The sequence below is a fragment of the Lipotes vexillifer genome, unplaced genomic scaffold (assembly GCF_000442215.2).
Source record: "Lipotes vexillifer unplaced genomic scaffold, Lipotes_vexillifer_v1.1 scaffold367, whole genome shotgun sequence".
Taxonomy (NCBI): Eukaryota; Metazoa; Chordata; class Mammalia; order Artiodactyla; family Lipotidae; genus Lipotes; species Lipotes vexillifer.
The window spans coordinates 1,981,533-1,997,946 of record NW_006795832.1 but is presented as its reverse complement, the minus strand read 5'-3'; the positions used below and the strand labels follow the sequence as shown (position 1 = coordinate 1,997,946).

At 36.9% G+C, this 16,414-nt stretch overlaps 1 protein-coding gene across 4 annotated transcripts in view; it reads right to left on the bottom strand.

The window, feature by feature from the left end:
• Window positions 1-16,414, bottom strand: part of AGFG1 (ArfGAP with FG repeats 1) — a 72,254-nt gene that overhangs the window by 22,635 nt on the left and 33,205 nt on the right. For all 4 annotated transcript variants that reach the window (XM_007467927.1, XM_007467925.1, XM_007467926.1 and 1 more), the window contains exon 3: window positions 5,638-5,753. In XM_007467927.1, the coding sequence (XP_007467989.1) occupies window positions 5,638-5,753 (116 nt within the window). The remainder of the gene's footprint in view (window positions 1-5,637; window positions 5,754-16,414) is intronic.

Here is a 16,414-nt window from a genome sequence, read left to right as displayed (position 1 = left end):
GTTAACTGAGGAAGATGTAGGGAACACTAAGCTCAAAATGATAAGCTTAATTCTAATTTTGTACAAGACTGTTTCGATATTAATCTTATTTCAAAACCATCTTAGAACTGATAGCTTAAGACTACATTTAATTAAAATATTCAGAGAAAGGGTAATAAAGACTAACCACAAAACTGTTTCGATTATTTACTTACAGTTTTTCTAATAAATACAATATATTAAATAACTGCTTTTTTAAGAAAAGAGGACTCGTAGTTAATCATGATGATAGTTAATAACTCTAATTTTTAAAAACCAAAGTATCGTATGCTCATAAATAACGTTTGAAAACAGAGAAGGAAGGAGAAACATTTATTATATTACAGTTAGTAGCCCAAAATATAAAGGTCTATTACAAATCTATAAGATTAACAACCCAATTTTTAAATGGACAGAAGCCAATTCACCAAGGGAGACAAAGAAATGAAAATACTTGTAACCAAAAAGAAATGTAAATTAAAATGACATTCGCATTTGATCTGAGTATAAACTTTACAAACTGTGTTACTCTCTATTAAAATACATAAATAGGTATACTCTGTGCCCCAGAAGTACCATTTCTAGTAACTTATCCTTAGGAAATAATTGACTAACTGTACACACATAAATGTATACGTAGGTTATCACAGCACTCCTTAAAATTTTAAAAATTGGACAATAAACCAAACTCCACCAGGAGAAAAATGCTTAAAAGGATTATACTAACATCTATATAATAGAATAATACACAGCTACTCTGTCTTGACATGCAAAGATGTCCGTAAGACTTTACAGGTCTTTCACGTTTGATCTCAGTCATGTAAGAATTCACAGGATCAAGGGAGTAAAGGAAGGAAAGAGAGGTAGTAAGAATATAATGCCCAAATATTGGCAACGCTCATCTCCAGAGCTGGGATTATGCGAGAGCTTTTGCTCTCTGTATTTCTGGGGTTTGTTCTACCTGCCCTCCTTCCCCATATCACACAGGTGGGAGAAGTAGAGAAACAGAGCTTTTCTGCTCTGCCCCAGAACCTGAGTAGTTAGGTGGATGGACCTAACTATCTCCATCACTCGATAGCTATGAAACGCAGGGCAAACTACTTCAACTCTCTGTGCATCCAAATTTTCTTCTGCAACACTGACACATGGCTGTTATGAGGTATAAACAAGTTAACATTGATAGAACAGTTTTCTGGTACAGGTGTTAGCTACACAAGTGTTGGCTATTATCAAATTATATAATAATCACGAACAATAAAACTGCTTTGTTTTTTCCAGTATATGGGAGAAAACAGGAAGTCACACTTTCCCATAATTTGGCCTATCAGTGATAACGCCAATTTCTGAGTATGGCCAAGTCTTATTAAAGGATAAAATCAGATAATAGTCTTTGGCTCAAAGGCTTGCTTAACTAAAAGTAAAACAGCTAAGCATGTATAGCATAGGAATTGAGTCTGAAAACTGGTTAAAAGAACAATTTCAAAATCCCTTTAGATGACAGCAACAGTCTCAATGTTCTAAGTGCAGTTGCCCAGTGAGGCTTTTTAAGGAGAGTGCATTTGGATAGTGCTTATGTCCTGTTAAAAACCCACTGCCCCACTCCAGTTACACGTCATAGGTATGCAGGTATGCAGGAGTGTGAGTTTAAAATGCACAGGTCCCAGCCTAGCTGAATGTTGTCACTCCCTCTCCCCTACCCACAAACTGAAGTTTGTATTTGTATTTCTCTTATTAACTATCCTGTTTCTCAGGACAGAAAAGATAACACAAATTATAATTATTTGAGGTTTACAATTATTTGCTTACTGTTTGAATGAATTATTTTTATTTTGTTGTTATTAACGTGGGGGGGGTTTCCTGGTTTTAATTCTATAAACCTTATTCACACACACTTTTCTCTTAGTAGTTGAAGCTAAACTATCTGAAATCCCAGCTAACTCCTATTCAAACTCACTCTGAGCTGGTAAAAGTAAAACTATTGGGAAAATCAAAAATTAGGCCAAGGCTATCAAGCAGAAATGTCTTAACTACAGGAAAGGGTCTAGGAAAAGGTCTAAGAAATTAAGAACTAAAATGATAAAAAGATAATTATACACTTCATTTTAAGAGAATCATTTATGGCACCATGTTTTTACTATCACCGCATCTTCTAAGTTTTTTCTTTCCTGAACTAAAATCTTACTGATATGTTTTCTTCTCTATTCATACTTAATGTTTCTCGTAATGCTGAATATATAGCCCTGGCAAAAATTAGTCTCCTCTAGGGAACAGTAAGAATACAAAGTTCACAGAAAATACAAATCAGAGCCAACGTCTTTCTACTATGCTCGCTTAATGTAGGTAGAGATATCTCACTCATAACCATGGCAAGTATTCCCTCAACCAAAACAAGCTCCTGAAGATATTCTCTGGGTTCAAATACAGCTCCTCAGGGAAACAAGAGGCCATGTACTTCCTCATTACCTATTCCTTCTATTTGTGACTCTCTCTCTCATCTTCTTAACGTCCCAAGAAGGAAAATATACACTACTGAATACTGATAAATAAACAACCAAGAATTCATCACTGAGTTTCAGTAAACTGATTTAAATTGTACTCATACAGGTAAAAATGAAGAGCTCAAAGTAATTGAACACTACTAGTTCTATGAATATACCCCCTGCTCTGCTTTAAAAGGCTTACTAGCCAAAACATGCCTGTCTTAATTCGTTTTTAAAAATTAACATCTGACAGATTTAGTTAAAAAGGTATAAAATCTTCCTTCTTAAACAGGTAGAGTAAAATGACTTCTCGGTTGGGCAGTGAGTGATATTTTGAGCAAAGAATTACTACAACATGCAATTAAGTGAATGAACAGATTGCTTCACGAGTGCTTTAGCATAGTGCCTAGTATATAAAAGATAGTAAATAAACACTTGCTAAATGAAGGAAGATTTCCCCCCCGCCCAGTGGAGCAGGCAGAACATACACATTTATTGATTAATTTTGCTCTCTTACATGGATGCAGTTCGTGGTGCCCCCAAAAATTACAATATTAAATCAAAGATCACTGATTACAAAACACCATGACAGATATACAAATAATGGAAAAGTTTGAAATATCTGAAGAATTTCCAAAGTGTGACAGAGAGAAATGAAGTGAGCAAATGCTATTGTAGAAACAGCACTAAGAGACTTGCTCAGCGCAGGGCTGCCACAACCTGCAATTTGTAAAAAAAAAAAAAATCTGTGAAGTACAATAAAGTGAAGCCCAGTAAAATGAGGTATCCCTGTACACTGCACTTCCGTCATTCCCAGAATGGTGCCTGTGTCCCTTTTCAACCAATCTTTCCCCATTCGCCAACTGAAATACACTGGAGTCATTCCCACTTTTTTTTTTTACATCTTTATTGGAGTATAATTGCTTTACAATGGTGTGTTAGTTTCTGCTTTATAACAAAAGTGAATCAGTTATACATATACATATGTTCCCATATCTCTTCCCTGTTGCATCTCCCTCCCTCCCACCCTCCCTATCCCACCCCTCCAGGCGGTCACAAAGCACCAAGCTGACTCCCTGTGCTATGCGGCTGCTTCCCACTACCTATCTACCTTAGGTTTGGTAGTGTATATATGTCCATGCCTCTCTCTCGCTTTGTCACAGCTTACCCTTCCCCCTCCCCATATCCTCAAGTCCATTCTCTAGTAGGTCTGTGTCTTTATTCCTGTCTTACCCCTAGGTTCTTCATGACATTTTTTTTTCTTAGATTCCATATATATGTGTCAACATACGGTATTTGTCTTTCTCTTTCTGACTTACTTCACTCTGGCTCTAGGTCCATCCACCTAACTACAAATAACTCAATTTCGTTTTTTTTATGGCTGAGTAATGTTCCATTGTATATATGTGCCACATCTTTATCCATTCATCCGATGATGGACACTTAGGTGGTTTCCATCTCCTGGCTATTGTAAATAGAGCTGCAATGAACATTCTGATACATGACTCTTTTTGAATTATGGTTTTCTCAGGGTATATGCCCAGCAGTGGGATTGCTGGGTCATACGGTAGTTCTATTTTTAGTTTTTTAAGGAACCTCCAGACTGTTCCCCATAGTGGCTGTAACCTCCATACTGTTCTCCATAGTGGCTGTACCAATTCACATTCCCACCAGCAGTGCAAGAATATTCCCTTTTATCCACACCCTCTCCAGCATTTATTGTTTCTAGGTCTTTTGATGATAGCCATTCTGACTGGTATGAGATGCTATCTCATTATAGTTTTGATTTGCATTTCTCTAATGATGAATGATGTTGACCATTCTTTCATGTATTTGTTGACAGTCTGTATAACTTCTTTGGAGAAATGTCTATTTAGGTCTTCTGCCCATTTTTGGATTGGGATGTTTGTTGTTTTGTTATTGAGCTGCATGAGCTGCTTGTAAATTTTGGAGATGAATCCTCTGTCAGTTGCTTCATTTGCAAATATTTTCTTCCATTCTGAGGGTCATCTTTTGGTCTTGTTTATGGTTTCCTTTGCTGTGCAAAAGCTTTGAAGTTTCATTAGGTCCCATTTGTTTATTTTTGGTTTTATTTCCATTTCTCTAGGAGGTGGGTCAAAAAGGATCTTGCTGTGATTTATGTCATAGAGTGTTCTGCCTATGTTTTACTCTAAGAGTTTGATAGTTTCTGGCCTTACATTTAGGTCTTTAATCCATTTTGAGCTTATTTTTGTGTATGGTGTTAGGGAGTGTTCTAATCTCATACTTTTACATGTACCTGTCCAGTTTTCCCAGCACCACTTATTGAAGAGTCTGTCCTTTCTCCACTGTACATTCCTGCCTCCTTTATCAAAGATAGGTGACCATATGTGTGTGGGTTTATCTCTGGGCTTTCTATCCTGTTCCATCGGTCTATATTTCTGTTTTTGTGCCAGTACCATACTGTCTTGATTACTGTAGCTTTGTAGTATAGTCTGAAGTCAGGCAGCCTGATTCCTCCAGCTCCGTTTTTCGTTCTCAAGATTGTTTTGGCTATTCGGGGTCTTTTGTGTTTCCATACAAATTGTGAAATTTTTTGTTCTAGTTCTGTGAAAAATGCCAGTGGTAGTTTGATAGGGATTGCATTAAATCTGTAGATTGCTTTGGGTAGTAGAGTCATTTTCACAATGTTGATTCTTCCAATCCAAGAACATGGTATATCTCTCCACCTATTTGTATCATCTTTAATTTCTTTCATCAGGGTCTTATAATTTTCTGCATACAGGTCTTTTGTCTCCTTAGGTAGGTGAAGGAAGATTTTAAGAAAGGAGGCTTTATAAGACTAAAATGTCTAAGAAGCTAATGGGGATAGAGACGGTTTATAAGGAAGAATCCCTAACTTCCCCAAAAAGGGTAGGAGGCCTGGTGATAAGAAACAGGCTATTGCTAGGCACAGATGAGTTAACATAAAGCAGAAGTAAAGGTCTGTGGAAACGAAATTCAATAAAAAGCCAAAGTATAATGAGTATCTACCTATTTCCTTATTCCCTATCTACCTACCTACCTACTTATTTCCTTCCTTCCTTCCTGTTATACTAATCTTACCCATAATTAATGTGATTCGGGGAGGCTTTGCTCTAAATACAAACTATTCACTCACCATCTTTTCTTTTCATATTTTTCTTGTAGGAACTCTTTCACTTTTTGTGGATCCCTGAAGTCTGGAATTGCTGAAGATCTATCATCAAATAATCCTAGCCAAATCTGTTTACAGACCTTTGGAAAGAATTAAAAAAACAAAAGTGTTAAATTTGACATCTTAACTTAGTGAAATTTTAAGATAATTAAGATTCTCTCAGAAAGATAACCTACTTAATTTTAATAATATTGCTTTCAATGAGGATATTTATCACAATGATCAATGAAGAAGCAACAAATGAAGGAACTAAATTTATTTTAATGTTACAGCATGCAGTAAAATCTTATCAACAGTAACACAAAGAGCAGCTCCTCACAGGGAAGCAAACAGTGAAATGGCATTTAAGAGGACCTCAGATTGTTTGTCCTTAAAATAATCATACACTGTAAACAATTAGCAAAGTCATGTAACCTTTATGAACCTCAGTTCCTTCACCCCGTAAAACAAAGGAATTAGACCAGTGAGTGGCAATTTCCTGAATCCTTGACAAGTTTAAAAATCAACCAAAAAGAATAAAAAGTACTAGAATCATAAGTAATTTGCTATTAAAGTATAACAAAACACAAATACAAGGTAGATACAACTCTAGCTTTATAATTACCTCCTATGCTTTTTTCCCTAATGACTAAAAAATGAGAATCTGAGATTTAAGTTTTCAATAAAATCAAAGAAATGAAATGATGCAGAACTCAAATAAGACACAAAACATAGAGAAGTATAAAGAAAAAATTTATAAGGCGGGCTTCATCAAAATTTACAACTGTTGCTCTTCAAAACAATTAAATGAAAAGGCAAGCCACCAACTGAAAAAAGGTAGTTACAAAATGTATAAAACCTTAAATTCTTAAAACTCAGTGATAAAACACCCCAAATCACTATTTTTTTTAAAAGAGTGGGCAGAAAAGTTGGCCACTTCACCAAAGAAGATATACAAATGGCAAATAAGCATCCCAACATCATTAGTCATGTAGAAAATGCAAATTTAAAAAACACAGACCCCACTACACAGACACCCATACATACCACTAGAATGGCCAAAAACAAAAAGACTAAAGGAAGGCAAAGCAAGGCTTTCTTCATGAACTATGTTAATCAAAAATGCAATGGAGGGCTTCCCTCGTGGCGCAGTGGTTGAGAGTCCGCCTGCCGATGCAGGGGACACAGGTTTGTGCCCCGGTCCGGGAAGATCCCATGCTGCGGAGCGGCTAGGCCCGTGAGCCATGGCCACTGAGCCTGCGTGTCCGGAGCCTGTGCTCCGCAACGGGAGAGGCCACAACAGTGAGAGGCCCACGTGCCGCAAAAAAAAAAAAAAAAAAAAGCAATGGAGAAAATGCTTCGTTAGAATTTCCCCTAGAATAATTTTCCTTCTCTCCTCTATAGACCATTAATTCTCTTGTGCCATTTGTAAGTTTTTTTGATACATAAGAACTTTTGGAAGTTCTTATGAATGAAATGTGTATGATTATTGAGGTACTTGGTGTTTTGACAAATATTTATTACAGTCATCCAGAAATAACTATTCTAACCACCTCAAGTTACATTGGATGGTTATTTCTGAAATAATAACGGTTCTAGCCAGGAAAAGAAAAAAAGACTGGCCATATCATATGTTGGTGAGAATGTGGAACAACTAGAACTCTCAAGACTGTAAAAATGGTACAACTAGTTTGGAAGACAGTTGGTAGTTTCTTAAAAGTTAAACATATACCTACGATATGACCCAGCCATCCTACTTCTAAGTATTTACTCAAGAAATATAAAGGCACATGTCCATACTCAGATTTGTACACAAATGTTCACAGCAGCTTTACTGCTAGTAACTCCAAACGGAAAACAACCCAAATGTCTATCAACAGGTAAACGGATTAATTGTGGAATGTCCAAGTAAGATACTATCCAGCAATAAAAATGAACAAATTATTGACACAAGAAACTACGTGCATAAACCTCAAGACAATTATGCTGATTGACAGACCTCAGAACCACCCCCTACAAAGTACATACTATGTAATTCTATTCATTTAAAATCTTAGAAAATGTAAACTTATCTATGGTGATGGAAAGCGGATCAGGAGAAGCATTACAAAGGGGCACAAAAAACTCTTGGGGATGATGAAAATGTATGTTATCTTGTTACTGTAATGACGGTTTAACATATGTCAAAACTCAAATTGTACACTTTAAATATACACAATTTATTATAATTAATTATTCCTCAGTAATGCTATAAAAACACATCCACAAGTTTCCAAAATTATATTACTTGAAAAAATAACCAGTTGTAACACTGTGAAAAGAAGGCAGTATCTAACTTCAAAAGCCTGACAAAGATTTGAGAAATCAGAGACAGAAGAAAGGTAGCACCCTTCTCAAGCTTATGTCCTCACTGAAGTGGGTAAGAGAGAAATAAAGATAGGAAAAAAGGATTCGCCCTTTTCCTCTCTTATTATGTACCCCAAGCATGTTTCAAAACAGCATTTCTTGTGGTTCCTTCCTACTCCAGGCTCAGTACAGATACTACAAAGTCATTAAGGCAGTACAACTGACATAAGTGAGGCCTAGGTGACGGCACAATCTCATTATAAAAACATTTCAGTGGCAAAGCCCAAGAAGTTCAGATACCCAGGAATGGTAATGCAACTTACGCTAGAAACTCTATATAAACCCTGTAGAGGGCCAGCTTCTCCAATAAATATTTAGCTACTTTTAAAAAAACCACATGATCCAAAAGGACACATGCACCCCAATGTTCACTGCAGCACTATTTACAATAGCCAAGACATGGAAGCAACCTAAATGTCCATCAACAGAAGAATGCATCAAGAACATGTGGTATATATACACAATGGAATACTACTCAGCCATAAAAAAAGAATGAAATAATGCCATTTGCAGCAACATGGATGGACCTAGAGATTATCATACTAAGTGAGGTCAGACAGAGAAAGACAAATATCATATAATGTCACTCATATGTGGAATCTAATTTTTTAAATATGCAAATGAAGTTATTTACAAAACAGAAACAGACTTACAAATACTGAAAACAAACTAATGGTTAAAGGGGGGGAGGGATAAATCAGGAGCTTGGGATAAACAGACACACACTACTATATATAAGATAGATAACCAATAAGGACCTACTGTACAGCACAGGGAACTCTACTCAATATTCTATGATAACCTATATGAGAAAAGAATCTAAAAAAGAATGAATATATGCATATGTATAACTGAATCACTTTGCTGTACACATGAAACTAACACAACATTGTAAATCAACTATACTCCAATAAAATTAAAATATTAAAAAAAAAAAAACCCACATGAGACTCTCCTTAGGAAAAGTTTCTGTGGCTTTACAATTACATTCATAAAGTGAGAACTGGTAGTTTCTAATTCTTTTATTTTAAAAATTCCCAAGTGAGAAAACAAGAGAAATTTGCTCAAAGACTTATTAACTGTAATTGACAGAATTAGTTTAGGACACTTCATGACATTTAGTCTTTGTATTCCAAAACCCCTATTAACTAACATATACAATTTTAACTAAAAACAATTAATGAATAGTAAATAATAAACATATTGATACAAACAAATAAAAAGGAAATGGGTTAAAGACAGATCATAAAGTTACTGTCTTGGCACTAATCATGGGAATACAAAGCAAAGATGGAGTGCTTGATGATAAATTTTATACATATATGACCTGACATTAGCAGCCTGTAGGAGTCACTCAAAATTCTGTACTAACTGCTGGTGGTTCTGATCCTTCTCCGACAGGTCAAACTGCTAGAGAAAATCATTAAAACTCACTACTTGGGTCCACTACAAATTCCTGCTATCTTACTATCAAAGTTCCATGATGTTGTTAGTCAGCTCTTATTTCTTCTGACTATGCTATCCCACAATAGCTATTTGCTATATTGCTCAAAATCCTAACTATACCTGCCACTCTTGGCAGCTGAATTCTTACTCAAGTGAAGTGACTCTCAAAATGGGATTCCCCAATTTCCTGGACTGGCAGCATCAGTGTCACCTAGAAACTTGTTGTAAATGCAAATTTTTAGGAGCCACCCAAGACCTATGAAATCAGAACCTCTGGAGGTGCTACCCAGCAATCTAGCCCTTCAGGTGACTGTGAAATAGGTCAAATTTTGAAAACTAATGCTTTAGTAAAATCTAGGCCAGCAAATGCAAACTTCCTTTCCATATAAATACTATATATAGTTTTCAGCACTTCTCAAATTTACTTAGCCACTAAACCTTTTCTTGAGCAAGATTCATTAAATAAAGACAGTGTTCCAGAGATACATCTGGGAAAATGTCACAGTCCCTATCTCTTCTGATCCATTCACATTTCAGTCCCTGAAAAGTTGGCTTCTGCTCCTACCATTCTCCTGAAACTGCTCTTTCAGGTTTGTAGATCTGCTGATAGGAAAGTATAAAGTTCTCCTTTCTCCATGTTTGTTTTGTTTTTTTTTCTTTAAAGTAAAATAATAAACACCATCAACTGAAAAGGGAGGGTTTTTCAGAACTGAAGAAAAATGGGAGAGTGAACCAACTAAAACTGCAGGCAGCACTAAGGTTTTGAGGTCACAAGTATTTAAAGTGAAACTAGTCAAGACAGTGGTGTGTTTTCCACCAGTCTCATCTGTTTGTTTAGGTACAAAGTAGGTAGAGTATTGGCTTTAATCAGGTAAAATACAAGGAGTTAAAGTGAGTGGTTATAACAATAGACCACAGAATCAAAGCTAGGTTAAGAAAAGTGAAAACACAGTAAGGATGATACACAACAAAGAAATTTAGCGTCAGTGGACTGGAGGTCTCTTATGGTTGTCCCAGAACTGCTGGAGTACGAAATTAGAGGGAATGAGCTGGGAAGAGAGAAGCAATGATGGTCAGAGAACAGGATGCTTACACTTGAAATATGAGAAGTAATACAGTTACTGATAAATAAAGTCTAAAACAGAAGGAAGGATTACTGCACATAAGAAGTCAAAGAATTCCAGAGGCTGAGTTATCTGTGTAGACACTGGGATTGGCAGAAATGGTTAACACTAGTGGAAGAAAGACACTACGTGAAGTGCTGAAATCTATATTGAATGAGGGGGGCTAACTGGTATGACTGCAACAGGATGACAGAGCAAGTGATAAATTCTACTGGCAAGAGGAACACAGGGCTGCAGACCTTGAAACATCACTGAGGAGCAATGAGGATACCTAAAAGCCATCATTTGAAAGGGCTGCAAATATGATGGATTCGTTTTGATGATCTCTCTGGAGAGGTGGATAATTAGTTTTAATTAGAGAACAATATTGTAGGTATGGTAGTTATGAGCCTAGACTAGGAAATCAGACTGCCTTAATGTGAATTCCAACTCAGGTAAGAGAACCTGCTTCACTGAGATGTTGGAAGGGTTAAATGAATTAATATGTTGTCTACTCAGAACAGGTATATATAAGTGAATTTTAAATAGTATTAGTTATTCTTACTTTGGGGCCTGGTATCTTATGTGGTTTGCATTGGTGTGGTATGGGGTGATGAAGTAAGCAAGGACTGGGAAATACAGGCCTTACCAGAAACACAGGAAACTGTAGGTCTCTCTTCAGTCCTGCTGCAGATGGAATCAAAGTGGTCTTAATGGAACAATCACCCTCTCTGAACTACTACAGCACTTGTAATTCTCACATGAAACTTACCACAAACTGCTTTTTATTAGAATTACTGAGCATGTGTCTCACCTACTTCTGAATTCCCCACAATGCTTAAAACAATGGGTTGTGCCATACTAAGTGTTCAGTAACCAGGCCAATGCTACCCAAAACCAGATCTTATAGAGGAATTAAAAATAAAATCACACATCAACCAACAGAATAAGTTCATGAAACTGTCAGAATAATTTTTTCCCTTATTCTAGTGCTAATCCACTTTAGAATTGCAATCACAATAACCACTGACAGAATCTAAAATACTTTAAAGTATATTTATCAGTCAGGGTTGTCTTAGGAAACAGATGGCACACTCAATTTGGGTAATTTGAGAAGTTTAATAGAGCCTGTTTAAAGCATAGGTAGGCTGTAAGGAAATCACAAGTGAGAGTATAGTGTCCCAGGGTTAGCAGCAGGAGGACCTACCACCACCCGTTGGCAGTGAAGATAGAAGGAGAGGAAGTGGTTGGCAACCTTAAAACTAAGAGGGCTACTTGATGGGAGTTTTGACCTTCAATGAATGGAGGCAGCCAGGCTACAGAAATCCCACATGAAAGAAGTTAAGAAAGTAAATATCTTAACCTTTCCCTCCTTCCTTTCTTTGGTCTGCTGACAACAGTTCCCCATCAGCTTGAGTGAACCCCCCACCCCCACCCTGCCAGAAGCCAGGAAGCAAGAAAGCCCATTTGCGTATCCAGACAAACCAGGTGCTTGGAGACAGCGCTAGAAGGGCAAGCTGAAAGCTATGCAGCACTGAACCTAAATCATGATAGTAAATACATGCAGTGCAAGCAGTTTAACAAACTCAATTATCAACACCAAAAACAGGGAACATCCATACTAATTCTCAATTACTCACTTATAAAAGGAAGAGTAAGAAAACAGTGTTGCATCCATCAGACATATAGATATGAATAGAGATAACATGTTACAGTTTTATAATCCTCTCAGGGACAAAAAAATAGAGTGGAAACTTGCTGGAATGGATACTTACCTTTAAAATTCAGACAACCCCTTATTTTCATAAAAGAGATACAAAGAATAAACAATGTGACATGACCCTGCTTGCAACCTCTGGGTCCAAAGATATAAAAATAAGGAAAGGTCAGAAAGATTCTCTGGAAGTAGAGACTTTTTTCATTAAGCCAATCTATACACATCAACTAGAGTTCAGACTCCTTTCTGTCCTTTCTCTCCTCAGTAGAGAGATGGAGTGCCTTCTTCTATAAGATATAATTACAGCAGTTAACAGTACTGCCCATAAAATATAGGAACAAATAGGAGACTTAAAGAACTGAAAAAATTCATGAGCAAGTAACTAACATCCACTTTTTGGACGCAGAAAGAAAAATTTAACAGAAATAAATATTAACATTAGAAGCTCTCTGGAGAGTTACAATAGACCTACACAAATTCTATCAGCAACATAACATTTTTCCCTAAAAGGGAAAACAAGGGTTTTTTTTTTTCTTGCTTTATTTTGTCCTAAAAACTAACAATCAGAAACAATATCTCATATATATGTCATGATTTAAGTTAAATACTGAAAAAACAAGCACATTATTAAAATTTTCTACATTCACCCAAGTCTACATGAGCATGACTATGCTAGTATTTCTAGGTCAACAGCTGACAGGTATTTCTCAGTGATGACCTATCTATAAAGGATTTATACTCATTAACAGTGCTTAAAGAAATAACACTATCCATATGCCTTAAGCAAAGAAACAGATAGTCCTGCAATTATTTACATCTTTGGAGGACTGTATGGTATATTCCATCTTAAAATTTGGTTTTACAAAATGTTTGAGCAAGAATTAGAACATATGCAACTGAGTCATTGAAAACAGGCATGCACAAGCTGCATGTGCAGACCACCGAGACACCAGAGCCTTTGTGAACCTGACAGATAATTTGGGTATGTGAGGGAGTATCAGATTTATGAGACATCAAATCCAATTTATTTAATCCTAGTTTGTTGTTGTTGTTTTTTAATTTAAGCACAAACTACTTTATAATGGCTTCCTCAGCCTAAGAATCAAATGCTTCATCACCACCTGTTTAGGCCCCATAGGATCTCACACCTGATTAACTCTCCAAACTCATCTTACATCATCGCTCTTTCCAGCCACAAAGGCCCCCTCATAAAGTCTTCCCTGACCACCATTCCAAAGGGGTAACATTCCCCACACCAAAACTCATATACACATTATCACAATGTATTATTTATTTTCACAGACCTTTATCTCACAACTTCTAAATGTAAATTTCACGTGGCAGGAACCTTCTCTCCGATTTGCCACTATCTGTATTCTCAGTGCCTGCCAAACACAGAGCAGACACTAAATAAATATCTGGTGCATGGGTGGAAGCAACTTCCTAACAGCCCTGAAATATATGTACAGTGGAAATTATCTTTTTCTCCCCTTCGTTCTGTCTAAAATATACATGCTGACCTAGAACATTCAGCTTATCAACTTACACAGAAGTAATAAATTCACTGATCCAAATTCTCAAATCAAATTTAGGCCAAAGGTTAGCAAATTACACCTCCCAGGCTAAATCTGGCCTACAGCCTGTGTTTACAGCTGAAGTTTCATTGGAACACAGCCATGTCCGCTTGTTTATCTATTGTCTAGGGCTGCTTTGCTAGGTAGTTGCAACAGAGACTGTATGATACAAAAGCCTAATATTTACTATCTGGCTCTTTATAGGAAAAGCTTGCCGATGCCTGAATTACGTGCAACGTGGACTTACTATGATACCATGCCAGCATCCAAGAATAATAATGATTTAAATAGTATAATAAATAAAAGCCTGTTTTTGAGGTCTGTGTTATAATGTGCATGGGGAATAACAACAGAGAGATGAACATAAAATGAAAGAAGCCTTTCCCTGCAGGAAGAACTTTCCAAGAGTGAGGACTATCTAAGGGCCAATTTATTATACAAACCCATTCACTTGAGAATAAAGGAGAAAAGTACCAGAGTTTAAGTTTCAGGGAGAGAGTAACACTTTTCAAAATAACTGATAATTGGGGCTTCCCTGGTGGCGCGGTGGTTGACAGTCCGCCTGCCGATGCAGGGGACGCAGGTTCGTGCCCCGGTCCGGGAAGATCCCACATGCCGCGGAGTGGCTGGGCCTGTGAGCCATGGCCGCTGAGCCTGCGCGTCCAGAGCCTGTGCTCCACAATGGGACAGGCCACAGCAGTGAGAGGCCCGCGTACCGCAAAAAAAAAAAAAAAAAAAAACTGATAATTACAAAGAAATAGAAAAGATAAAAGAAGAAAGTATTTAGGATACTACAGAGAAATTAAATGAAGTGGAAATAGCAATAAACCTTAACTGCAAATGTTTGTGAGTTGTGAGGGAGACCAGCAGATCTAACTCAAACACCTACGGTAAAAGTCAGTATATACAACTCACAGCACACTCCCATGCCTTGTTTCATTTAATGTCTCTAATGTCAGAATTGCATTCCAGGTAGGTTGCAAAGAACCAAAACTCAGCCACATTTGATCAGATAAAACAAGTTTATGCAAAGTGAACAGTAACACTTAAAACATGGGAACCTGCGCTGCAAACAGGAAGCCATCTGGGATCTAGGCAGTCTGATTACCTGTTTCCAAAGCCCTTCTCCACAGCCCGCCCCCTGCAAACACATAGTTTATCACTTGTGTTTCTCATACTATGTCTAATCCCTGCTCTTGCTTATCTTAGTACAATTTTCCTTTTCCTGTTTACTTGTTAAGACTGCACATGGCCCAACTACATACTACCTTTTCGGTTAAGTGATTCACCTTTTCAGTCCAGCCTCTGTGAACCTTAATTCAATTTCGTAAAACAGAGAGGATCTGATTAGTCCCAGGCCCCTAGGGTTAGGCATCCATTCTTAGTCCAAACAGCTGTGTGTTTTGTGTGTTGTGTGTGTGTTTTGTGGTTTTCCCAGGAGAGGGAGACTTCCCCCCTTTCTTCAGTAAGGAGTAGGAGCTTGCTAAGCTGCCCCCCACCTCCTAAACACACATCTATTCATGAATGTGCTTTATAAATTATAAACAGCTTTATAAATGTAAGATTTAGTATATTAGCAAAGGGACAAGTAGTTTGGGGAAAGATTATCAACTGCCCTATTTTATCAAACTAAGATGACATATGTAAATTACCCCGTACCCAGTATTGCTCTGTCTTTCAATTTTGTATGCCATGTCTTTAGTAAGTTTCCATGTTTTAGCTAAATTTGCCAATTTTTACTTTTGTGATTTCTTCCATTGCTTTTAGTCTATAAAGTCTCCACACATGTAAATGTTAAATATGTAGTCAGCTAACCTTAAACACTACCATTTAGTTTTGCCTGCCTTTTAGTTATGAAATAATCTGTTTTACAGAAAAGTTGCAATTGTAGTGGAAAGAAGTCCCATGTACTGTTTACCTAGAGTCTCTAAGATTAACATTTGCTTTATCGTTCTCTCTCCAAAAAAAGTTTTGGAACCATTTAAATTACAGACGTGAACCTTTTACCTCTAAATGTGTATCTCCTAAAAATGAGGACCTTCTTTCCTATAACCGTAACACAATTAGCAAAATCAGGAAATTAACACTTTATACTATTACTATCTAATCCACAGACTAACCATTATCTTAACAGTATCCTTAACAGCAAATGGAAGAAGTTCTCCTGGTACAGTATCCATAACTGTCTTGTCTCCTTTAATCGGGAACCGTTCCTTAGTCTGTTTTTGTCTTTAATGACCTTGACATCTCTGAAGAGTACAAGTCAATTATTTTATAGTACGTTCCTTAGTTTAGGTTTCCTCATAATTACATTTATGTTATGCATTTTGGGAAGGAATACCATATAAGTGATGTTGTATCCTTCCCAGTGCATCATATCAGAAAGCACATGATGTCAGTTTGTCCCATTCCTGGTGATGTTAACTTTAATCACTTGGTTAAAACAATATAGGCCAGATTTCTCCACAGTAAAGTCACTATTTTTCCCCTTAAGATTAATAAGTATCTTGTAGGGA